Source organism: Furipterus horrens, unplaced genomic scaffold (assembly GCF_987537825.1).
Source record: "Furipterus horrens unplaced genomic scaffold, mFurHor1.1.pri manual_scaffold_10, whole genome shotgun sequence".
NCBI lineage: Eukaryota > Metazoa > Chordata > Mammalia > Chiroptera > Furipteridae > Furipterus > Furipterus horrens.
In genome coordinates, this window is record NW_028327180.1 from 20,631,851 (window position 1) to 20,658,271 (window position 26,421).

Sequence of the window (26,421 nt, forward strand, 5' to 3'; positions counted from 1 at the left end):
AATGATATAAGATTTATTATTAATCATTATCATAATTATTATTACAATTTGGATATCACCCATAGGTGTTCATTGTCATTCAATAAAGCACTATGGTGAACATTTTTACACATGGAATTCATGAGTATGAGCCCAATTTGCAGATAAAGAAATTAAAATGTTAAAGGGTATCTTCCCAAGGTAACATGTCTAGTAAGTAGAAGCGGTATAATCTAGACCTAAGACTCTTCAAGTCCAAATATATGTTCCTAATTCCTCCATATCTCTCTAGTATATTTGCTTTATTCAATCATTATAAGTTTGTCTTACTAACATGACTGTTTTCCATTAAATTATTAGATATGTGCACATACACAGCAATTTTAGATTACTTTCTTCTCTGATACAGGATGCTATAATTAAAAAATAAGATTAAATGTAGAGACGGATGGGCTTGAAGGTATTTATTATACACCTACTAGTTTTATAAACTTTCCCAGTGACCTGAACTGCCTGAGACTGCTTTCTTATTTACGAATCCTGATTCTTACAGTGATATTTAGAGTCATTTTTTATACGAACATGATTAATGGGGGAAAAAGTGGAATCAACATTATGCTCTTGTTCAGAAACTTGGAATGGCAAAAGTGAGTCTTTTAAGAAAAGGTCTTCCAGGTAATTCTGATACAAGCCAATATTTGAGAAAACCTGGCTTAGACTGTAAGTACCTGTGCTAAGATCACGAAGTCAAATACTTAAAACAAAAACCTGTATTTGCCTCAAAGCTCTCATTTTCCTTCTGAAAATTACCTTCATAGGATAACGGCAAATATGACCATTGTTGAACAGACATACATGCTTTATGTCCTGATCCTCAAAAAATATCTGCATAAAAAATAAAGCTGTAATTTACGAAGAAACAGACTTAGAGGTGAAGAGATGGTCAATAAGCTGGAAAGTATATAATTGAGAAGGAATAAAGTATTGCCAAACTGAGGGATATCAGGAGTTCTATTTGCCCTTGGATATAGAAAGCTGGAAATAGTATTGCTTTTACTCTGATAGGAAAAAGCCATGTGAATTAAAAAAAAACACACAACTTTGCTGAACACATCCAAGAACTAAAGTCACTAGTCAACCAAGTAGTATCAAATAGTATCGAATCCACTGAATCTCAGGCCCCTCCAAGCAGAGGTGAGATATAAGCACCTGCTCACAATGACAGAGTTCAGAAGGGAGAGATGCTGCGTGCCATGTAACCACCAAGCCATTATCATAGGAAACGTTAAAGTAACTTATTTAAGAAAAGATCAAAACCATGAGCATTAAAAAGGGAACAAATTCACAACTATCAACAACTGAATCTAAAACAAAAACAAGCAAACAACCAGAACAGGAACAGAATCATAGGTATGGGGATCATTTGGAGGGTTATCAGCTGGGAGGGGAAGGGGGAGAAATGGGGAAATGGTGCAGGGATTAAGAAGCATAATTGGTTGGTACAAAATAGACAGGGGGAAGTTAAGAATAATATAGGAAATGGAGAAGCCAAAGAACTTACATGCATGACCCATGGACATGAACTAAGTGGAGGGAAGGGATTGCTTGATGGAAGGGGGTACCTGGAGGAGGGGGGCAAAGGGGAAAAATTGGGACAACTGTAATAGCATAATCAAAAAAATATACTTCAAAATTAAAAAAAATAAAGTTTGTTGTGGAAAAAAATTGAAAATCCATGTAAAGGAAGAAGGTAAGAATCACAATCCTATTTTTGTGCTAATATGTGTATATTAATATAGCATTTTTAGAAACTGCTTTGAATGCAGCAGTAAATCTTTCTATATCAATAAGAAAAACTAGGTAAGAAGCACTCAGCTACAATTTTTAATGGATTGTAAAGATCAGGTGTGAATGAGGGTGAGTATAAAACCCCCCTGGGAGCTGCCACCACTCCCAAGCTCTTCTCCACGACCTCAGTGACCTCAATCTCCTGTTCATGCACACAGCGGGAGATGGCCAAGTGCCTTCCTTCTTTGCTGTTACAGGTTTGGAAAAGATAACTGGTCCCAGCAAAAGCAGGAAGCCCTGTTGCAACTGTTCTCTGGGAAGCAAAGCCGTAAGCCTCCGGGGGAGGCAGCAGAAAACCTTGTCAGCACCAGGGCAAAGGTACAGACCTCGCATCGTCGCCAAGGGAAATGTTTAAAACAAAACAAAATAAAACTGAAAACCCTTCTGCCCTTGGGGCAGTCCTGGGCACAGGATCCTATGCCAATGACATCAGAGATCTACTACAACTGTGAGAGGGCAAAGAAACGCTCCCATGGAAGCCCACCCAGAGCTCTAAGGCGCCATTTGGCTGCCTCTGAGAAAGGACATCCCTAAGACCTAAAAACACAGAGCCGGTCTCAAGAGAAGGCTTTGCTGAGACAAGAGCCCCTTCCCTCACCACCAGGTTCGCAGGCACCGAGCAATGAACAATGGCAGTCTACCCCTGCAAGAGGAAGAAAAGCGTGCAGAGGGACACAGTCCGTGGAGGATATAAATGGGGACGTGAAAGATGAAGGACAAACATTGAGAAACTGCCTCTCAAGTCTCGGCCTCCCATCTAAGGAAAAGAAATTTGAAGCCAATGGTACACTGAAGGTAACCATAGGAACAAGAAAACCCGAAGTCAGCTTAATAACTGACTAGATTCACTCAACAACACCTCCTACTAGACACACATATACACTAATAGCCTAACAGAAGAAGAGATGTGTCTACTTCCAGACATAAAGTCTCTCCTATTATACACATAAAGTCTGGCGTTTAATAAAAAATTACACGACATGCAGAAAGACAAGAAAAAAATGATACAGTTCTAAGAGATAAAATAACAGAACAGACTCGAACACGACCCCTGTTTAAACTATCAAACAGAATTTAAAGTAACTATGATTAATTTGCTAAATATTCTAAAACAAATGCAGACAACATGCAAAAATGGGGATTTCAGCAGAGTGATTTGGTTCTGAAGTGAATTGCCCACCCCCTTAATTCATATGTTAAAGCCCTAAACCCCAATGTGACTGCACTTGGAGAGAGGTCCTTTAGGAAAGTATTTAAGGTTAAATGAAGTCATAAGGGTGAGGCCCTAATCCTAGAGGGCTAATGTCCTTATGATAAGATAAAGAGACACAAGAGCTCTCCCTCTCCACACACACACAAGGAAGGGCCAGGTAAGGACAGAGCAACAAAGCACTGTCTACAAGGCAGGAAAATAGGCCTCACCAGATGCCAACACCGACAGCACCTGGTCTTGAACTGCTAACCTCCAGAACTGGGAGGAAATAAGCTTTGGTTGTTTTAGATACTCCGTTATGGCAGCCTGAGCAGAATAATACACATGAGAACTAAAATAACGAGTCACGTGGAAATGCTAGAAATAGAAAATATAAAAAGATAAAAATGCCTTTAATCAGTAGACTCAAGGCAGCAGAAGAAACAATCGTGGAACTTGAAGATAGATTCATAGAAATTACTGAAAGCCTGAAAAAAGAATGAGAGAAGACTAACAGAGCATCCAGGAGTTATGGGATAATATGAAACCACCTACTATATGTGTAATTTAAGTCCAAGGAGGTACAGAAAGACAATAGTACAGAAGAATTTTGTGAAAAAATAAGGTTAAAATTTTTCAAAAATTCATGACAGACACAACAATACAGATGCAAGAAATTCATAGAATTCTGAGAAAGATAAAATTCCAATAAATGACAGACTTACAAATTTAGGTCTCTTTCTTCTGAGATCTCTTTTGGCAATTAGAATTTCTCTCTCTGTTCTCTCTCTCTGTCTCTCTCTCTCTGTCTCTCTGTCTCTCTGTCTCTCTCTGTCTCTCTCTTCTCTCTCTCACACACACACACACCCCTAGATACATTAAGTTCAAACTGCTGATAAAAAGAAAATGTTGAATGAGCCATAAAAAAAGGAATCATTACCTTCACAGGAGTATAATTCAGGTTTACAACAGACTTACTAGAGTCAATGAAAGTCAGAAAATAATGGAGTCAAGGGTTTAGTGTGCAGAATGAAAAATACAATTGTCATCCTAGTATTCAATACCCGATGAAAATGTCTTTAAATAGTGGCACTACACAGGCATACTCTACACAAAATATATGTACATATGCACATACATACATAAGATTCTTCAGAGAAGACTTTGATACCAGACAAAATCTGGATCTACACACAGAAAAAATTCATGTTCCCAACTGCCTTAGCTAACTGCACTGCTGGAAAGAATACAGTGTTATCAATCAGGACCTTGGACAGGACTGAAAAGTGCTCAGATTCCTGCAATGCTGTCATTTTAGCATCAGGCATACCTCCAAAGAGTGACTGAAATGAACTGATGTCTCTGTCTGGAAAGTCACTTACTAACATTTTACAAATATGATGACTACAAGGAGTTCCGTAATAAGAATATGAATATATTGGTGATTGTCTCTAATTTTATCATTATAATGTATATAAATGCAGCTTCTGTACTGGTCAAAAAAAATTCACTGAAGGAAAAGATTCAAACAACTTTCAAATTAACTTTATGGCTGGACTAGTCCAGTAAGCTACCATGGACTGGTAGCCTCCTTCTCAACACAATTTCTTGTCCTTTATTAAGGTGACTGTTAAACTGTCCTCTGAACCTTGTTAGCTGACATTCCCTCATGCTTTTGACAACAGCATATTGCAGGAAGTTATTAAAATTTCTATATTCTTATGATTTTATTTTTAAAAATTATGCTTTCCAAGTATCTATACTACCAGGTAACAAGTACAGGAGAGGGAACAAACATTATATTCATATTTGAATTTGGGAGAAGTCTAAGGACATCGGTATCCATCTAAAGAGGGCAACTATATTACGCAAAAACAATATTTCACAAAGCACAAAATTGGCTTTATTATAAACAAATACATGCCCTGTGTATGAAGAATATAGAATTGAGACGGCCAGTAGAATTTACTGTGGTGTGTTTAACTGAATACTTGTTTTATTGCTGTGTTAATGAATTTCTGATTTTTTGGTTCCTTTATTTATTTTCTTCATTTGGAAACATGATTGTTAATGCCTTTTAAGCATCCAGAGTAAGATCACTATATGAGAAGTTCATGGCTGCCATTACTACCATCTTGATCTAGGAAATCAGGGATTTGTTTAGTGTTCGTAGGAAAGCATAAGAAAGAAAACTTTTTCCAACGGCCTACTAATTCAATTCAATTAAATACACATTCATTTTCCTTCCATGTGCTCACCATGGAAGACATGGGAAGACAGCCTAATAAAAAAAAAGAATGACATGCTCACTTACTAATTTGACTCGATGGCCTGGAGTGGCACTGATTTCCCACGTGCATTCCTTCCTGCTTGGGTACTTGTCTGGCCAGTTGGGACTGGTGATGAAGCCATTTGGACTGTGGATCTTCTGTTCACACTCAGCTGTGCCAATAATGATAATATTGATCAGTGCAAAGATCTAGCCCAGGATTAGACCAACAAGAAAGCAGCCTATTTGCCCACTATCCCACTGAAAGGTTTTCTTGAATACCAACTAATCATCACTCGTCTCTGCAATCATACTCATCTGCTTTGGCATACATGTTGCTGAGCATAATCAGGCAATGTCTGCTTTCTTGCTTTCATGAAATTAAGTGTTTGCAATGAATTTTAGAAATGCCTAGAAGAAAATAAACTACTTTAAACTGATGGATCTGTAAGCTCAGACTTTAACAGAGCAACATATATTGACAATCAAAGATATCAGCTTTTGGTGTGTGCAGAATATTTAATGCAATGTGACAAACAAAAATCAATGGATTAAGCCACTTCAGTCCATTTTTTCTATTAACAAAAACATAATTTATAGTTAATTAACACTATTAATCCACTTTATGAATTATGTATTTACATTTCCCTCTTCTTTAGTATATACTTGAAAACTGAAACTAAAATTTTAGCTGCTAAAGTAAATTAACTTTAATTTCATTAAAGTATAATGAAACAATAAGGGGAAAAATTAGTGAACAGCTACTAGCTATGGAGATATAGCTTCTAAACTAATTTCTGAGAATATTTAATTAACATGAAATTTCTTTTAGGTTTTTCACAATTAAAATAACTTCATCTTAAAGGAGACCATTTGTTAATATTAAACTTCAAAAACACTTAATATCCTCAGGCTCTGTTCATTCTGCATAATTTATGAAGCAGCACCCTACGTATCCTGATTAACACTGAGAATTATTTGTTATATGTTGTGTATCTTATTCTAAAATACAATAAATCCTCTGAAACTTTCCAAGAAATCTCTTCGGGGAAATTCGTTACTAAATGGACAGAACACCTGTTACACTGCAGAGCTGCACAGTGAGGGTAGGATGCCAGAATTAGGTGCTGTTGTCAGCCTTTACTGCTAGACCTTTATTTTAACTGTGCTCAGTGTTTATAGAGAGATTTGGATTTGTGAGGAATACAAAAAGTAGGTGAAATTCAGCTCCTTTCCAACATATAGGATCACATAGCAAGAAAACAGCCTTCAAGTCTAGATCCTGTCTTGACAAAAATTTACTAAACTCCAGGATCCCTGTCTTTGCCTTGTCATATGAAATGTGGATTGCCAGAAGTTGACAAAGAGCCAACGAGACCAAGCAAGGAGGCTCACTGATGAACGCTGAACAGGACCCACACTATAGCAGAGGTAAAAGAAAATATGACCCCTTTACTGTCAGTAAAAATGAACTTTATTGGGGAACCCAGACAGAGTTCTATCCAAAAAAAAGTTTCCTATAAAATCCTTTCTTGAAAATATTTACTGTAATGAGTAGGGATTTAGGATATCAACATTTATTTGCTACCTGTGAGCCACGGGCTACATGCATACTTAGCAAAGCTGTCTCTTTTTTGCTCTGAATTACCTTTCACCTCTGCAAAATAACTGGGCCTATTCTCCAGCATGTTAATTTCATAGAATACTTTTCCAAGTTATAAATATCAGAATCCCCATGATTCTATATTCATATGAAAGTGAAAAGAGACAGAAAATCTGCTTGCCTATGATTTTGACCAATGTTAATAGCTCAATGAAAACAGAAAAAAAAAAAAAAATCCTTGGCCCATTATCATATTTGAATTGAACGAAATGGAACAAGGGCCAATTCAGGATACTAGTCAAATGTGCATACAAATAGTTGCTGTCTAACTGTGGTTCTAGTCAGGTACCTGTCAATCTATCTGTGCTAATGACACAAGTTATAAAATCTGCCTCAGTAATTTTTCCAAAATAGGCATAAATCCAATTTAAGTAGAAAATTCAGGAGCAGACCCTCAAAGGAAGAAATAAAAACAAAATAACTTTCTCGCGCCCATCTAGCGCATACTGGCTAAGGAGATTCAGATCATTGTTTTTACAAAATCTTGGAATATTGTAAGGCCTGGGGGCCAAAAACCGGCAGGCTCTGGTAGACTACTGTTATGCCACTAGTATGACTTTTTCTTTCTTCTTCTTTTTTTCCATTTTTTTGCTAAAAGCAAGCCTTAAAACTTTAAATGGTACAGTCTCCATCATTTTCAAAGGTCTGTCCTCTGCTAGGCATTTGCGTTTGACTCTCCTGGTATTTAAAATGGCATCACTCATGTAGCACATATATGAGATATTTTGGGGAGGAAAACTAAACCAAATGCATCGCCTTTAGCAGAAGTTGAGTTTAAATATGAATAGAAAGGTCTGTTCCATAAAGACCCGGGGTAAAGTGGTGCTCTTCTGGCTGCCAGATGGCATCACAGCCGCGTCTATGTCTGTCATACAAAGTTACTCTCTCGCCACCCACCTATGTATGAAGTGCTGACTCTTTAGGTAACAGGAAGTTTCCAATAGTTTGCCTTGAATCTTTGAGCACTGCACATATACTCATTTTTTTTTTGTTTGACATTTGAACACTCAAAAATGATATCACACATTGATATGATTAACTCTCCATGGAAGCAGTGAAATGGCACGAAATTCTAGATGCTGTCAAGGAAAGAACGCTGCTCTCATACCTTCCTTGCAGTCATGTTTATTCTCATGCAGCACAAATCCATTACGGCACTGACACATGTAGCTTCCCATGGTGTTGACACATTCATGTTGACACCCACCGTTATCCTTAGAACATTCGTCTTTGTCTGGCAAAAAGAGAACCCATAGTTTAGTAAGTGGCTTTAAAAACAAAGACTATCAATGGAGAATCATTCAGTTGTGGTTAACACTGGCAAAGCGTAAACTAAGCCACAGCTTTTCCTGTTCCCAACATAAAACAGAAAGACAAAAGAGTTGTGAGTGTGTTAGTTCTACCCAGGCCTTGTTTAGCTGGGCTCCTTGTGCCACGGATTGAGTTCCTAAGACTGGCTGTGCCAGGATGAGAACACGGAGTCCCCTGTCACCCCTGGAGCAGATATCTGGAGTACAAGACGGGAAGAGAACAGATCTTCTTGCAACTAATCCTAAACATTTATTGCCAATTGTTAAAAATAAATTTTAAATTGTGAGTACTTTGAGTAAATGGAAGAAATGGCATTAAAGTAGAGGGAAACCCTTCAATATATTAACCGTGGTGTTTAGACAGAGGCTAAACAAGGCTCAAAGATTTGTATATTATCACTTAAAAAATCAGTTAGTAGTTGATTTTTTTCATTAACTTTGCAGTTCAGCTAAGCATTGATGAATGTGCACATTTCATGATATTCTAAGACAGAAAAAGGTATCATTAGGCTATCCTACAGAAGAAAGCTAATTTATATATTTTTAAAAAATCTACTCCCGCAGAGCAGTTTATTAATAACTAATTCCCTAAGAGGGCTGTTATTGTACAAGAGGCAAAGGTTAGAATAGGAAATATGAGCTTTAAGAAACAGCCAATAAATTCCCAAACAGGAGCAACAGCCAAACTAGATTAGCAGGCAATCAATTCACTGAGAGTTATCAGCTATCACGTTATCTCGCTCGGCTCTCATGCTATGGCTGGCTTGTCCATTAAAGTCAAAATTGGCAGATTTCTCATGACACACACATATGATGACATATCACTCAGACCATCATCACTCCCACAGCATAGAGAACAAAAGGGACACATGACAGTCATATCGGATGTTAGGCTGACTTCATAATTTACACTGTCAACAGATTTTTCTAAAGGGAATTTGTGAGCTCGTGGTGGCTCACAAATAGCAATGTTTACCTTTTTATCAACTCAGTGTTCACTTTAAGAAGATGGGTTTAAGAAAGGTATTTTTTATCAAAGTATCTAAGAGTAATTTTTAAGGTTACATCTAGTTTTCCCCTTTTGGAGACTGATATCATGACAGAATACACACATGCTCCTGGGATATATTCATGCATTGACAATACCAAAATATTCCAAATACATACCAAATATTCCAAAGTTTTAAAGAATACATGAGAATCAATACATCTGTGATTCATGTATTCTCTATCTATCCTTAACAGTTCCATTACATTTCTAATACTTACTGTGGAGACTATAAAAACCCACAAAAAATGTAGAATAAAGAAAATCTAGCATCAAACACAAATACGTATAGAAATTAGAAGTTGATAGAAAATTAGTCTTGTAAAATTAATTTTGGAGAATTGATAATAATTTGGAATCCCCGTTTCCTTATTTCTTCAACAGTGAAAATTATAGTTTGAGTCATTAATGATTTAGGAAGAACAGGTGGGTGGTAAACCATACTTCCTGCCACCATGGTGGCAGCTACATACATTTTCTAATTCAGATAATCAAGCAGTAAATGACCTACAGGTATTTTAATGCACCTTTCCAGAGGCTCTTTACTTAAGATGCTTCATAAAACACTCTCTCATGATTGAATATACAAATACCAGGTCTATCCAAAAGGTACCCAGCCATATAATATGAAAAACAGAGTCATTTATTGAAATGATACAAGAAACATTGTACACAGGACAATAAGGTCTCAGTCCCCTTCAAAGTAGGCTCCTTGGGACCTCACAGTTCTCTCAGTCACCCTCCGCTGCCCCATTGTATTTTCCTGAATCTCATCAACAGTCTGCAACCTCTTCCCTTTCAAAGGTGATTTTAGTTTTGGGAAAAACCAGAAGTCATAGGGCTCTGCCAAATCTGGGTTGTGGGGGGCTGAGTCACCTGGGTGATTTAAAGTTTCGCAAAAAAACTCTGCATGAGATGTGATGCATGAGCAGGCACATTGTGGTGATGAAGCTGCCAATCACCAGTTGCCCATAGCTGCAGCCTTCTGAATCATCTGAATAGTTTCTGCGGAGGAATGTTCAAGTTTAACACAAAACTTGATGGAGATTCATTGCCCTACTCGCTCAGTCATTTTGAATGTGATGGGCACACAGTACATATACGCACTCAACCGCATCTACCACCCCCACTGATGAGTACAGTGAAGTCATCATCGTTTACGCATGCACATTCCAGTCCACGCTCCTTGGCTGCCAGGTCACATCAATGTCGCACAAACCATTTGCATTATATTAACAATGGCTGGACTTTTTCTGGGCAGACCTTGTATGCTTTATCTTTATTAAATGGGAAGAGCCAATATAAAAATTTCTGGTGCCAGAATTTCTTACTCTGAAATAGACACATATTTCCTATGAAAATGTTATATAATGATTACTCGTTGTATTTAAAATAAAGCTGACTGTTGTACTTAAAATAAAGCTAAACTTTAGTTGTACTATAGGTCAACAAGATCTTCGGGAGCTAGTTAAAAATCTAATAACTGTAAGCAAAGTAGTTGCTAAGTAACAAACCCTATGGTAACAGGGATTGCCTGAATCCTCCCTTTATCTGGATCTGTTTGGATTGTCATACACGAGAGATATGAAACTGTCAAAATAAACACATGAGTAAACACAAGTTACTACTGCTGAGTTTTTAAATCCATAGTCATTTCATAAGGAAAAAAATCCAATAGAAAAAACATTTCTAATATTGAAGCTTCATTCTAGTGGAATGCTCAAATCACCAGGTTATATTTCTAAGGAGAATTTTTTTCTTTAAATTTGATAGAACATAATCTCAACTGTGGTAATGATAACTAAAGAGAAATGTTGAAAGTAAAATCAATCATATTTGAATAATAGTTTTTATAAGCAATTATTTATATTTCTGTTCTGCTAAAAATAATAATTTTAAAATATTTTTGAAGGAAGAAGGAGGAGCAGAAAGAGGATAAAAAGGATAAAGAAAAATATTATATATATACACATATATAATAATTGTCTAAGAATTTATTATTTTTCAGTTTCCCAGTTGATTGGTGTTTCCTCCTTTTGTCCCTACATTTAATGTTGATTAATATAATTAACATTACAAAAAAATAAAAATATATGTTAGAATATGTGTATGGATTAATCTGAAGTTTAGCTAAAATTCAAAACTGAACAAATCAAAAGAATAAAAGCAGCCGAGGAAAGTCATCATGCCCAGCAAAGTAACATATAAACTGAGCCTCCATGAGTCAGAGTCATATGAAAGGAGAAAATTTCAGTAAACATTGGGATACTTAAATTATCCAGATGTTTTACATCTTTCAGATAAAGAAAGATATTTAACTTAATATTTTAAGTGGTGTAGGAGGTAATGAACATGTTAAGGTTATTTTAAAAAACACCTGTTTAAATAGAAGTAAATAAATATTCTAATTAAGGTGAATGTAATTTCAGAATATCTATCTTAATAAGAAACAGCAACATCATAAAAGACCTCATTCCACAAATACATTCTGGACTTCTTATGTATGCGAGGTCACCAAACCAGAGAAAAAAGCGATTAGTGAACACAGTTATGTCTTCACTTTTTTCTCCTTTCTTCTCTTAGGACACAAATTACAAATATTTGAACAATGAAAATCCAAAGGAAAGAATAAAGAAGGATACAGAGTTTTAAATATTTCTCAGAATGTCCATATAGTAAACTTAGTAACTGAATATTCGATCAATAATTCATTTGAAATTTTCTAGCATTTTCATACTGTAGGCACAAAAATTTTTAAATATTTTTTTATCAGGGAAAGAAATAAATGTTTTGTTGAGTAGAAATAAAAACATTTATTTTCTGACGATGGAAATTAACTTCCTTCATGGGAATGGACATGCTTACTTTCCATTCCTTCATGTTAGATGAAGGACAGTCCATTATAAGGGACAAAGGAGACGGCATATTCCCATTAGAGGCCTGAAGAGTATCTCTGCGACTATCAGAGGCCACGAGTCTATGAATAACACATACTGGACAGCACGGAAGTGGCAACCTGTATCAAGGTCTTGCAAGATTCAAAAATAAAAATTTTCTCTTTGCAGAAAGCTTCCTTGTCTGTAGGAAAAAGAAGGGTCCATGTACCAGAAAAGAAACATATATGAGCAGATACACTCCCAACAAATGCCCAAATATAAAATAAACATACCCATGGATACCTGTGCACACACACATACACTCCCATACACCTATAAGGCATACACAGGTTTCAGCACTAAATGACTGAAAAAATAATCGCCTTCAAAAAAGCACTAATAAATTCTGACTTATGACAGAAACAACTTACTCTTTCTAAAACATGCAAATATTTGAATATCATTAATAATGAGAACTTGGAACATGATTCAAAATCATAGGAATGTTTTATTGTGTTTCCATTTGAAATAAATCACCTAATATTTAAAGTTTTGTTAGAATAAAATCAGGTTGAATATCTTCTAAATTATCTATAACCAGTCCATGAGAGAAGTGGTGTATGGGAGGAATACTGTAAAGAAATATCTGTATATGGTGAAAGGTGAATACGAAAACTGGGAGTCAGGAAATCTGGGTTTTATTTCATTTCTTCCAAGAAGCAAGTCCATCAGTAATACATCACATTTCCATTACAGTTTATCTGTGAGGAAGACTGCTTTTAAATGAGATTTATTCTTCATATTCTGGGTTCTCACTATCGCAAAAGTCATAACTGAATCTTTGTACTAATACAGGGTTGCCTAAGAAGGTACAATGCTTATGTTCAACTCTCATTGCCTAAAATCATTTCTTATATTATTCCCAAATAATGAATGTTACAATTAAAAATGTAAAAACATGCATAAAATCCTAATCGTTCCTTTAAGTTTAACCCACATAAAGAAAAATAACTGTTCTGAGTAAAATACAGTTAACTTCACTTAACCACTTAAAATAAGTAGCCTATATTGTGTACAACTGTGCATGTCTGTGTACTAAGTTCAAATACAACACATAAAATTAAGTTTGGTTTTACTATCATATAAAATAAGTAGTTATTGCTTATCTAGAAAAACTCATTCCTCTCAAGAAAATGTATTGCTATTCTATAAAATGCCTGCCACTATATTCTGAATTAGCTAAAAATTGAATAGACACATAATTCTATATCATGTCTACTAAATAACCTTACTTTGATAGTTCTAATATCCTTACTTGCTTTGGCACTAATTCATTATATTGCTTTTTAATCATACCCTAAAATCAATATAGTATATTGCACTTTGATTTTGTAGAAGTTCGTAGATTTTCTGTCATGTGCTACAATAAATTCCAAATGTTCGAGCTATAGAATTTTTCATGACTAACTTAAGATATTAAGTCAGAATTCATATGTGATGGTTTCTGATTTTTATGAACATGGAGGGGACAGGAAATTGATATTAATTATTCTTCTAATAAATCCCTTAGAGTTGTTCTTCTAATTCCATTTCTTAGGTCTCTTAAGTGCTTATTTAAGTTCAAAGGCTATATGAAAAAATAACTAAAACCTCTACATGATTATAAACATTTTCATTGTATACTGTACATTAAAACCTTGAATATATTTCCTTGTCTTTTTCCTTGATGCATCACTTAGCGAAAAGAAAGCTAGAATTTACTTCTAAATAGCTTTCTTCTCCAAATAATATGGAATCATCTGTTGTTAAATATTGTTTCTTTTTATTGAATTATTTAAAAACTGTTCTTAGAAAAAGAATGTGGAAAAATAGTTGAACATGTTATATTACTCATTATGTTTTCATAAATGCATAGCCACTTCTGAAAATATTAGAACACTGGCTACAAACACAACCATTTAAGACTAAGTTTTCATAAAAATATTTTGATTGGGAGATACAAGAAAGTAACATTTATTCAATTGTCTATAATAAGATAATATTACAAATTAACTATAAAAATTAAAATTATAAAATTTAACTCAACAAAAAATACAGATTAACTTGTATTAATTATTAACTAATTAATTAATTAATTAAAACATTTAACTTCTTAGAAATTTAATCTTTATTGCATTTTTTCCATTACCATTTAGTTCCCTCATACTCCCTCTGCCCAGCAATCTCCACAGTGTCGTCCAGGTCCATGAGTCCTTTGTCTTTTTTGCTCAATCCCTCCCACGCTCCCCACCACTATAGCTGCCATCCTGCTCTCCATCTAGGAGTCTGTCCCCATTTTCCTTGTTAATTCAGTTTGTTCATTAGATTCCACATATGAGTGAAATCATATGGTATTTATCTTTCTCTGTCTGGCTTATTTCACTTAGCATAATGTTAACTTTCAATGATCAAAATGTATGAGGTAATGTTTGCAAGACTAGAAATATTTGGGGTAACAGATAGGTAGAAATATGCTCTGTGTTTTTCTCCTAAAGTTTTTTTTATATTTAACTCAGAAGAAAACTGAGAGAAATTTGGGGAAGAACTATAATGCACCAACTTTCTACCTTAATACAAACATTCTTGGTATTTTTATATAGCAGCTTGCAGGTTTGCTCCCACCCATATACTTAGCTGCATGCATAGAGCACAGATAGTTTTCTACCTAGATTTCCATTAATATTTGATCATAGATAACTATTTACACTATGAAATCATTAAATTATCTTTATCATTAAATCAACACATGGCTATTATTATGCTTCAAGCATTATTAGAACTCAAATAATATTTTCAATGTGAGTAGCACCTATCTACTAAAATAGGTGATCTTTTGTAAATTATGACTTTGTGAGATGATCATAATTAGTACAGTAAGTAATGTTAAGTCCTTATTTGTTGCCACTTCTTGATAGTACCACACCAACTCTATATTGCAAATATAATGTTTTTATCTACCTTTTTCCTGAGCAACCATATCCTCCAGGCACTTAAATGTGAAATAGATCTAATTATTAATCCAGAACCACTGTATTTTAAACATTAATCTGTCAAACTGCCAAGGCTTTTTCCATGCATTAAAAAAACACTGCAAGTTTATACTTAACGATAATTATCTCTGATTTTACAAAATAATAATCTAATAAAGAAGTGAAAAGTATATCTGTTGTTTTTCAGGTCACAAATATGTTCAGGGTAACATGTAACTAACACCATTTGCAAAAGGGCATGATCAGCTCTTAGAGTTAAGCCAAACCAAGACGAAGTGGGGTTTAAATGCTTTGTGACACTAAGCAGTTTACTTAACTCCTCAGCTGCTCCATCTGTCAAGTGAATATAACAATGAAAATGGTACAGCCTTATTGTGATTATTAAAGAGATAACATGTGTCTGCATAGTAAGTTCTCAAACTAGCAGCTATGTGAAGGTTTGGGGTTTAATTGCCCTTTGAACTTCATCACTCAGCACTTTTAACTACATACATGCCACGAAACAACTTAGGTTAGAGGCTATCAACAATAATGAAGCATTGTGACCTAGTTGATTTATAATTTTTAAATACAGCACTGAGAAATACTACGAACAGAGATTTTTCTAAAATGATCTGCATCAGTAAATGTGATTTACAGCAAATTAACTCTTATGAGCTTTAGCACTACCAAGGTACTCGGATAACTTTACAATTATACGGCTACACAAAGACAGGAATAAAGATTATGCCCTGTCACCTGCTGACAACAGTATCTTCTATATGTGTCTTCATAGCTATATTTTAAGAATTAAAGTAGCCTGCTTTATATTTCAGTCGTATTGTTCTAAAGATACAAACAAACAGCCTGTCTTTATGATTTGGAAAGTTTTGCCTGACCAAAAATATCAGAGAATGAATTTTAAATATTCTAGTAGCTTTAAATTTAGTTATACTTTGACACCAGTATACATAGCATGCACCTTTTAACAAGTATCATTAAATAAAATGTATAACTAATTTAAAGTGACAAGGATTCTGAATATTATTAATATTATGATAAAATGTATTTACAATTTCAATTTTTTAAATAAATATTTAGATGGCTCTAAGATAAGAAGTCCTATGTTTAATGATTGGAAACCTAAAATTTGAAGCATACATGATATTTTTAAAGTAGTAAAGACTAAGGAAGTCTTTTTTTTCATTGAAATAGTATATTAAAAGTCTACTTTGAATAACATAAAACTTAGATGAATGCCTGAGAAGAATTTTTAAAAGGCAATTAAATCTGGGGGGAGGAAGGGAACGAGAACAAGGAAGCCAAGATCCATTGTATTTTGATCGTGCTTTTCTATATGACTTGGAACTCAATGGAGCTTGTGAACCATTAACTTCAATTACACTGAAAACCCCAAACAAACCCTGGCTATTGTAAATCTCATTAATTTTAAACATACGGGGACTGAATAAATGGACTTTGAATTAACTCAACCCAAATTACCTAATATTAAAACATAATTGGAATTCAGTCGCTTTAAATTGCTTGCCAGTCTGAAAGGCAGAATAGATTGCTATACCAAGGTTTATTACAATTGTATCTATTTTTAACATTTCACAACAATATTTTTATAAGGTATAAAATTGGGAAAATAAAAGAATTTTACTGGTGTTTCTATATATTTTCTTACAATTTGGGGACTGCTTATCAAATTCCAGCTCTTTAAGAGAGAGATTTTACTGTGAGTTCATTAATCTAAACATTAAATTCCAAACACAAAGTGTCAAATGCTGAATATATCTGCTAATGCACTGTTTTTAGTAAAATAATAATTTCTATAGCTTTAGGTCTCTTTCTGCAATCATTTCTATGGTGATAAGGCAAAGTGTGATTTTAATATTAGCTAATGATAAAAATAAACATATAATAATAAGAGAAATACCTTGCTTAATAGTAAGAATTAAACAATGAGACCACATATTCCAAAAACAAAGAAATTATTTTGAAAAAAATCTTCCAGTTACCAGAAGTTTGATGTCATTATCTCCATCCATTTGTAAAAAGTCACTGTATGAAAATATTATTATAATAGTTTTATGTTGCTAATACCAACCTTTATAATATTTGATCAGCTTATATAAGATCTAAGCGACAGCTACATTTAACAGGGCCCCTATTATTAGCATCTTATTTTAAGTCAAAAATTGTTCAGCCTAGGATAAATGCTCATGCATTCTATGTACCTCCAGGGTACATTTATAGAAAACTATGAAGAATAGGTAACATATGATTTAAGCCAATCCACCCTGAAAAATTCATCATATACACATGCAGCATGTGAATACTGTTACCTGAAAAAAAATGTGCCTTGAAGCCCTTCTTGGATACAGTATTGTCAGATTTGAACTCAATTTTCATACTGTTGAACTGGGATGTGATCACCTCAGGCACTTCAGCGCCACAAAATCTGCCATGCAGTTTAGATTCAGAGGAAAGGCCACTCCAGATCTCCACATAATCATATTTGCAAACCTAGAAAAAAACAATGGCCACTGTAGTCACCAGATTTGAAAATATAATTGACATCTATTTTTAAAATTTTACTTTTCAATTACAGTTGACATTCAGTATTATTTTGTATTAGCTTCAGGTGCACAGCACCATGGTTAGACAATCATATACTTTACAAAGAGATCCCCCTGATATTTCAAGTACTCACTGGGCACCATACATAGTTATTATACTATTATTGATTATATTCCCTGTGCTGTACTTCACATCCCCGTCAAACTGGAATTAATAGGTAAAAAAAAGTCAAGAAAAGGGCCCAAATATGAGACAGAAAGCCTTGAAAGATTTGAGAATTTTTCTCTAAATATCTCCCTCCAAGTGAGATATACACAAATATGTGCTTGTTGATACACATTTATAGCATGTATGTTACATCTTTTTAAATTTTTAAATGTTTAAATTTTCACCAGAAGCTGAAAGAACTTGTCATGTACTATCTTATTTCATACTAACAACATTTGCATGAACTTGGCACATTTAGTCCATGAAACAACCACTAGCAATAGAAATGATCCTCATATTGTGAAGATGAGAAAGCGGAGGCTCAGAAATTTTATATAATTTGCCCCAAATTACACATATCATACATAGCAGTGTGGTGATTAATAATATGGAGTTTGGCTTGGTCCAGAGCTGCCTCCCAGAAACTTTATTCTAATCAGAAAATTAGAAATTTTCAAAATGAGATAGACAGTAGGTATATAATAAAAAGAATCCTTTGCCTTTCAAACTTATCAAACAAACTGCTATTTCTTAATTTCTTTGAGTTGCTAGGTACTGTGAAGTTACTCTGCAGCACAGCTGCTGAATTGCAACAAAGAGGAATTCTACACAATGGAATGGAGCCAGAAATTTTTGCTAAAATGAAATCAAATTTGTATGTAATATATAAACACCACCAAAATGGAAGAAGCTAAGTGAGCATCAGGTATTCTTAAGCAACTTTATGGCCACTAACAGATGTTTTCATACAACCATTTTAAAGTTGCAACAGGGCACATTCTAAAGAACATCCTCCATGAATGACCTTATTACATAAATGAGGAATTAGCAAGTTTAACAATGCATATGATTGAACCCTGGGGCATGATCTGTACTTCGCAATATGTCAACTCAAATTACTGGTTCTTGGATATTCATTAGGTGATAAATTAGCAAAATGTGGCTAGGAAAAAGGAAATAAGTTTTCTATCTACTTTGTTACAGCTGCAACTTTTATTTAGAGGGCTCTGACATAGAAGAATGTCACCAAGATTAAAACTGTTTGACACTGACTCTGCTTTTGAATATCAGTGTAATGAATAAAATAAGCGAGTTTAACTCAGTATTCTGTAGGTCAAGTTTTTGCTCATACCTTCATTTTAAATAGCTAAGACACCAAACTATGAAAATACACAGAATTTTGTAACAGTCTTCCACACAAGTAATATCATTATAAGTTTAAGAATTCTGGGATATGTTACAGAGTTTATAAAGAGTTCCATGGATAAAGACCCCTACCATGAGAGAAATGCTTTTGGAACACAATGCTCCATTTATTTAAAGCCATCTGCCCTCCGTTCTCTTAAATATAAACTTCTAGCCTTCTTAGGAACCTCTATCAATTAATGAATCAAAATTTCATATTTGCCACAACTAATAGCTTTAGGGAAAACTGAGAGAATAGAAGTCATTCAACACAAAGTTCATATCAAACCGCAGAACTGGTAGGGAGATTCCCATTTTAAAAAAAGTGTCACTAATATGAGAGCTTTTCTAAAAGTAAAAATTAAGTTCTTCATTTCCAAGTTTCTCAATATTTCAGATAACACTAAAGAAAAATAATATTCCATCTGGATAAAGTATGTTATAAATATAAATTGTGGTCTTTCCCATCGTAAAACTTATACACAATGTATACATGATGTAACGAAGATCTTAAATGTCCACTGAGCCCTAAAATTCTACAATTCCCTGAAATATATAAGTTCATCACATTTCAGACTTTAATTTCCTTTAAGGAAACACAAAAGTCAGCAACTTTGTTTTACCTCAAAGCCATTAGTAAGAGATTTAAAAACGCCCAGAAGGGCCTTTCAAACAAATTATTTCACTTGTTTAAATACGGTCACCTGACAGAAAACTAAACTGTACCTTTACTGTAGTAAACTTTTGTAAAGGAAAGACAGTATCAAGTAAATGCATCTTTTATTGAGGTTAAAAATATTAATTTTGTAAATCAAAGATAGTATCAACTAAATGCATCTTTTATTAAGAGTAAAGTATTAATCTGTCCTTAATTGTAAACCATAAGCACATTAATAATAAAAATCTACTTATGTAATAAAAATGTAACCATTTCCACAAGTCAACTATACCAGGTTCTTCCAGAAGAATATTTTTGTTATGACTCAACCAGTAGATTTTGGTTTATTTTTTCAAGCAAAGCCTTTGTGACATAAAGCCAACCCTAATTTTTTTTAAAGTTCTTTAATAAATCAAAAAATGCTGTATATTAATACACTAAATAAAAACTCCCTCAAAGTAATTTTCAGTCTCCCAGAAATAGTCTAAAATATTATCCAAGGCCAATAGGAATGATAAACATTTGCAGAAATGAGCAGTAGAGCAAAGAAAGACTACTACATCTATACTATTACACCACTGAAATACAGTCTCTCTTTACATTTTTAGTTCACCAGTTCGCCTTCAGGAATTCCAAAAACATGATAGAAAAAAATTGTTCACTCACTTCGTTGCCCTCCAATTCAAAAAACTCAAACTTCACAGAAATTCTGTACTGGGTTGGTGCGACCACTTGCCACATGCAGTTTTTATTAGGAGGGTACTCCTTGGGCCAGCCTGGGGTGGTGATGGTGCCATTGAGTTTGGTAAGAAGTCCACCACAAGCAGCTAGAAGAAAAGAGAAGGAAAAGATTTTCCCTTAACAAAGTCATCCCTGTCTTAGTGCCTTCCCCCGATAACCAAACATTTCAACATTAAATTTCAACCACCTTCCAGAGTTTTCAAAATCTGAAGAGTTGCAGACTCTGTTCCTTAGACTTCAGTACAACTATTTTAATCATCTATTCCCACTTATAAACTGATATTTTGTAGCTTTAGAGCCAAGCAAAGTATGGTGGCACAACATTTTAGATCATTTTAAAGTTGGGTGACCCACATAAAGAAAACTGGGTGTCAGCATCCTTATCTCCTAAATGGGTATAATAATATCTACACCATGTGGTTATTATGAGAATCAATGAAAATATACACTCAAAGCACAATACAATCTGATGCAATAAGATCAAAATCAACTGTTTATTTCTTTAAACTTTTTTGTTCCCAACACAGGCAATCTTGGAAAGAGTTGCTTGACTAGCAGGCAAGAGAAACTATAGTAAATGTAACATAGTTGTTATTCCAAAAACTCCATTTAACAACTGGTTTTCTTTCCTTTCTGGATGATCTATTTAAAAGAATTATTATTTATGGTTCTTCTCTTTCTTATTGAAAGGGAGTTCAGCAAAATCAAGGTATCCAAGAGCAAGTTGAGTGAAAAGTATATTGTACATGGTTTACCATTAATTCCTAGGGAATCAAGAGTTACACACACACACACACACACAGACACACACAGTAGGCAAAAGTAGATTTGCAGTTATGAGTATGTGAAAGTTTATTTTTGTATTGCTTATTAATTATTGTATTATTTTCCATACAAACAACTGTAAACCTACTTTTCCCCACCATGTGTGTATATATTCATATCTCTTAAGTTTAACCTTTTAGGAAGAAATGGAGAGCCCTTGATTTTTATTAATTGGTCAACTGGGATGTGGCATTTATTCATTAAGCAAACAATCCTGCCACCTTTGCCGCTTACGATGTCCTCTATTACAGATACATGAGAGAACAAGGTGCTCTTGTGTGGGGAGCTTACACTTTTGTGGGGAACACGAAAAGTAACTTCAATAAATGCACACATACAAATAAAGTGCTACAAGTTCACTGGGAATGATTTCGGCAGAAATTTGCAGAGGGAAATAAACGAGGACTAGAATGGGGGAAGGCGGATCAGGTTATGTAGGTTGTCTGTTAACTTGAGTATAGAGCCTGTAGTGTAGAGCAGGGGAAATGGAAGAGTCAGCATTAAATTCTGAAGAATGAGCCCTGACAGGTGTGGCTCAATGGATTGAGCGCTGGCCTATGAACTGAAAGGTCACTGGTTCGATTCCTGGGCAAGGCACATGCCTGGGATGCAGGCCAGGTCTCCAGCTGGGACCCTGAGAGAGGCAGCCAATTGATGTTTCTCTCACACATCAATATTTCTCTCCCTCTCTTTCTCCCTCTCTCCTCCACTCTCTAAAAATAAATAAATAAGATCTTTTAAAAAACATTCTGAAGGAAGAGATCACAGAACAGAGCAACAAAATACTGCACAAGAAATCTCACCTTTGACTAACAGAGGAAATGTAGAAAACATAACAAAATGTCTTTGTTTATGAATCTTTCATTAATAAAATGCATTTAGTTCCTGCTTTATATCTGTGCTAGATGCTAGAAATACAAAGATGATTCAGAGTCAGGATTCTGCAGTTTAATAAGAAGATGCACCCATAAATTATGTTAAGAAAAGATAAAAGTAAACGATGGATGCATAGGTAGATGGATAAAAACCTAGGCCCAGAGAGAGAGACAAAAATAGAAATATATATAGATTAAATTAGATAGATAAACAATTGGCCTGGTCAGTAACCAAATGAGGAAATGATTGATTTTATAGTGAGAACCTAGGAAGTTTCACATTAGCTGTGACTACAAAGGGGAGGATAGGAGAGGGGAGGGGTGAGGAGAGGAGGGGAGGGGAGGGGAGAGGTGGGGAAGGGAGGGGGAGAGGTGGGAGGGGAGGGGAGGAGGAGGGGAGAAATAGGGAGGGAAGGGGGAGGGGTGGAGGAGGGGTGGGGAGGGGGAGGGGAAAGGAGGGGAGGGGAGGAGAGGAGAGGAGAGCAGAGGAGAGGAGGAGGGAGGCACAGAGAATGAGACTGTAAGGAAAGAAAGGAATCAGGCGCAGGGTTCGGCATGGAGCGCCCAGGGCAGATGCAGTCATACCTTCACAGCTCCTTCTGTCGGGCCCCAGCTCGTAGCCCGGCTCACAGGCACACTGGTAACTGCCCAGCGTGTTCAGACATCGTTGCTCACAGCCTCCACGGTCCGCTTTGGCACACTCATCTTCCTCTATAGATGGCGAGAGTGCGAGAATGACTGGAGTATTTGGTTTTTGTATTTAAAAAATATATGCTTAATAGCTCTGAAGGAAACTGAGACAATTAATTGCTTCAAGAAAGAAGCAGGAACAATTTGAAAGCCCTTCATACATGAAAAACAAGAATTCTTGTTCCTGCAACCTAAGAACGTGTGAGAACCACAGCAAGTACTAGATACCTAGGTCAGGGCCAACTGAAGGTCACCTGGTCTCACACACAGGACATGTGGTTTCTAAAGTTAAGCTCAAAGGGGATTATTAAAACCTAGACATTTTTCAGAATGAAACAGAAAAACTTACTGAAAAAACCACAGTTTCACCTACTGATTTCATAGTATAGTTTGCTAGATATCCTTAAAAATGATTTTAAAGAAATAGAGTATAATGAGTACAAAATAAAAATGAAAAAACTCAAACTTACAGGAACACCTTGAATTTAAAGCATTCAGTGTTTTTTATAGACATATTAATCCAGAAAATATAATAATCCCATATTTTGTAAATGAATATACTATTGTAATTATATGTGAAAATATAAAAAATGTATATAAAATACATATGTGAAAAATATATACTATTTAAAAATATATATGACAAGCTACTCTATAATTTCACTCTTTAGGTATAACCTACCTAGTGTGAGTTAGGATATTGGCAAACGATGTGTTTTGAAAAAATTATGCATCGGCAAAACACTAAGCATTTTTGATAACCAAATACATAACTATCACATGAGAGAATCCTGACAGAATGTTTATACTACCATAGAATATAATATATAGAGAATATTTAAAACATGTAAGTATACATTTTAATAAATACTTTGAATATGTGCAGTAAAAGTGCCAAGGTCCTCTGCCTTTCATTTCATATGATAAATACTTAAGTAGTGCTTAGGAAAAACACATTATACTATCGTTGTTTAAATAATGAAAATGCTAGATATTTATCACACTAAATTTTGGCATACTCAACTGAATCCATCACTTATCCTATAAGAATCTGTGGAGAAAAATGTTTTCTCCTCCCATAAAAGAATTTATTCTACAATGACAAGCCTAACATAAGCATCTTTGAATTTTCTATATGCATATTTGATGTTACTATTTGTACTAAAAGTTTTCTTCTTACTTTACTAATATACAAACTAAATATGGAACATGAAAATTAAAATTTTTTCATATAACAAAATTAAGGGGTATAAGTAATAACTCTGTCAAAATTAAATTTTAAGTATTATATCAGTAATAATTCTTTGTCAAAAAAAGAGATACATTTCTGGTATTCCACTAAGGAGGCGGTAAATTATTCCCAATGCAGTGAAAGCGACTCTGTAATGGGTGATTTCAGATGCTGCCACCTGGAAATAAATAGATGAACTGCAAGTCAGTCAACCCCTTTCTGGGTATGAACCCTTTGTTGACTGTATCGCAAATTTTTTCTCCCAGTCTATATATCCTTTTCTGTTTTTTTCTTTGCCTATTTCATTTAAAAAATGGTAGACTATCCTGATGGAACAGCAACCTTGTGCTACAACGTCCAAAATTCCAGTATTTTACCAATAACCTTTCCCAACTAAACCCATCAAAATCCCCTTAAGAACAGGGCCGACTTCAACTTTCAGTAAAACTTGACTCCAATTTTCTGCTACCTCAAAGCTAAATATCAAATTTATCCCAGACAAGGGAAACATCACATTTCAAATTATGTCAAATTACCTTTAAAAAAATTGGCAGCAAACCCTGCCTTGTTCACAGTTCCATCAGAAACAAACTTCATCCACAAGGTATTGGAGGTAGATCTGATATCTTCAGGTTTATCATAACCACAGAAACGCCCTATTAAAGGACTATTTTCATTCGTCCCATCTCGAACTTCCAGGTAGTCATAGGCACAGTTGTCATGTCTTTCAATCTTAAAGAGTGAAAATATGTGAACATACATCTCATTAATAGATAAAACAATTTCTACAGGAAGATGATTATGTATACTGATACGGTACTATAAACTATTACTTACATCAAATGAGAACATTTCTTGCAAGTGTGCACAGTAATATTGACCTGCCTATGAACAAAGCACATATTCTGGCAGACACGGACGGATAGAAAACAAACCTACAAAACAGTACATCTACACCCACCTGGAGCAACAACGGTCAACTGCCTCTTAAAATAAAATTAAAATACAAGTGGTAATCTTTCAGAGTAGAATCATATCCTAAATCATAATTCTGTAGAACCACTTAATTCTCTTTTATAGTCATTACACAATATATATTCTTAGCCAAACACCCCAAAATATCATATCACAAGCATAAAAGTATTCACTAATTAAGATCTCCCTGTCTAGGCTTCCTAGTTCATTAAAAAAGACTAGTCTACTTCATTTAAACTAATATAAAATACTTAAAAGAATTAAGGGATTACTTTTAGTTAGGCAATCCACAAAGTACCAAGATAAGAACTTTTGTAAATAGTTGAGGACATTGTAGCTTGCAGTAGTGATGGGTAAGACTATTAAACATCTATAGTTTTCAAAGGGGAAGTATAACCAAATCAGTGTGTAAAATATGGACAAGTACCTCAAACTTAATCCCACTTAAAGTAATGTATGTAGAGATTTCAATGTAAACATAAGTAAGCTCTGAGTTTATTTCACTTCTTTTCTCCTTTATTAACATTTCTTGAAAGTTGTTACTATAAACATTTCTAGTATTACAAACATTTTCTCTTCTGTATTTCTGCATACTGAAAGCACTTAAGTAAAATAGTGGTATAGAGGCTTCTTTACAAATCACTGTTGCCAAATGGAAGACAAGCTCTCCAAAGTGATTTTAGACATTACTATGGGCATGCACCAACTCACTTCAGAACTGGCTTTAAGATGCAATGCTTCCCAAAGGGTATGACTACAGTGGTATCAGGATTCTCTAATCCCCCAAAACTGTCCTTTCCTGCTCAGAGATGCCTGAGATTCATTAACAAAAGCACTTGTTCAGATTTTTTTTTTTCTGTACTTACATTAAAATCTAAATATCATTAGGAGAGGTAAAGTCATGACCAAAATTCACAAAAAAAGTATAAATAATGGACAGCTAGTAAATTCTTTATAGTAGATGTCAACAAAATGGTGGACAAGTTTACTTAAGGGCTCTTTTTATCTGAAAGGGGAGAGGGTAACATAGACAATTACAAAGTTACAAAAACAGAAAGACTTTTTGAAAAATGGCAGATTGATAATCGGTAAATAATAATCGACAAAACCACAAAACATTGAAGACTGGTGAGGATTTTCTAAAAATTATACATTTTCAACATAAAAATGTATAAGCTGTATATTGCAAATATATTCTGTAAACAAAAATAGTTATAAACAAATAACTAAATGAAACAAACCACCTAATAACCAC

General features: G+C 34.6%; 1 protein-coding gene across 1 annotated transcript in view; it reads right to left on the reverse strand.

Annotated features, from left to right (window-relative positions):
* The window catches only part of TLL1 (tolloid like 1), a 96,604-nt gene that overhangs the window by 15,053 nt on the left and 55,130 nt on the right, over positions 1–26,421 (reverse strand). Inside the window, exons 14-19 of the mRNA XM_090290161.1 lie at positions 24,728–24,923; positions 22,856–22,981; positions 20,496–20,656; positions 17,545–17,725; positions 8,060–8,185; positions 5,334–5,461 (exon numbers count right to left, since the gene is read on the reverse strand). Coding sequence (XP_090146287.1) covers positions 5,334–5,461; positions 8,060–8,185; positions 17,545–17,725; positions 20,496–20,656; positions 22,856–22,981; positions 24,728–24,923 — 918 coding nt within the window. The remainder of the gene's footprint in view (positions 1–5,333; positions 5,462–8,059; positions 8,186–17,544; positions 17,726–20,495; positions 20,657–22,855; positions 22,982–24,727; positions 24,924–26,421) is intronic.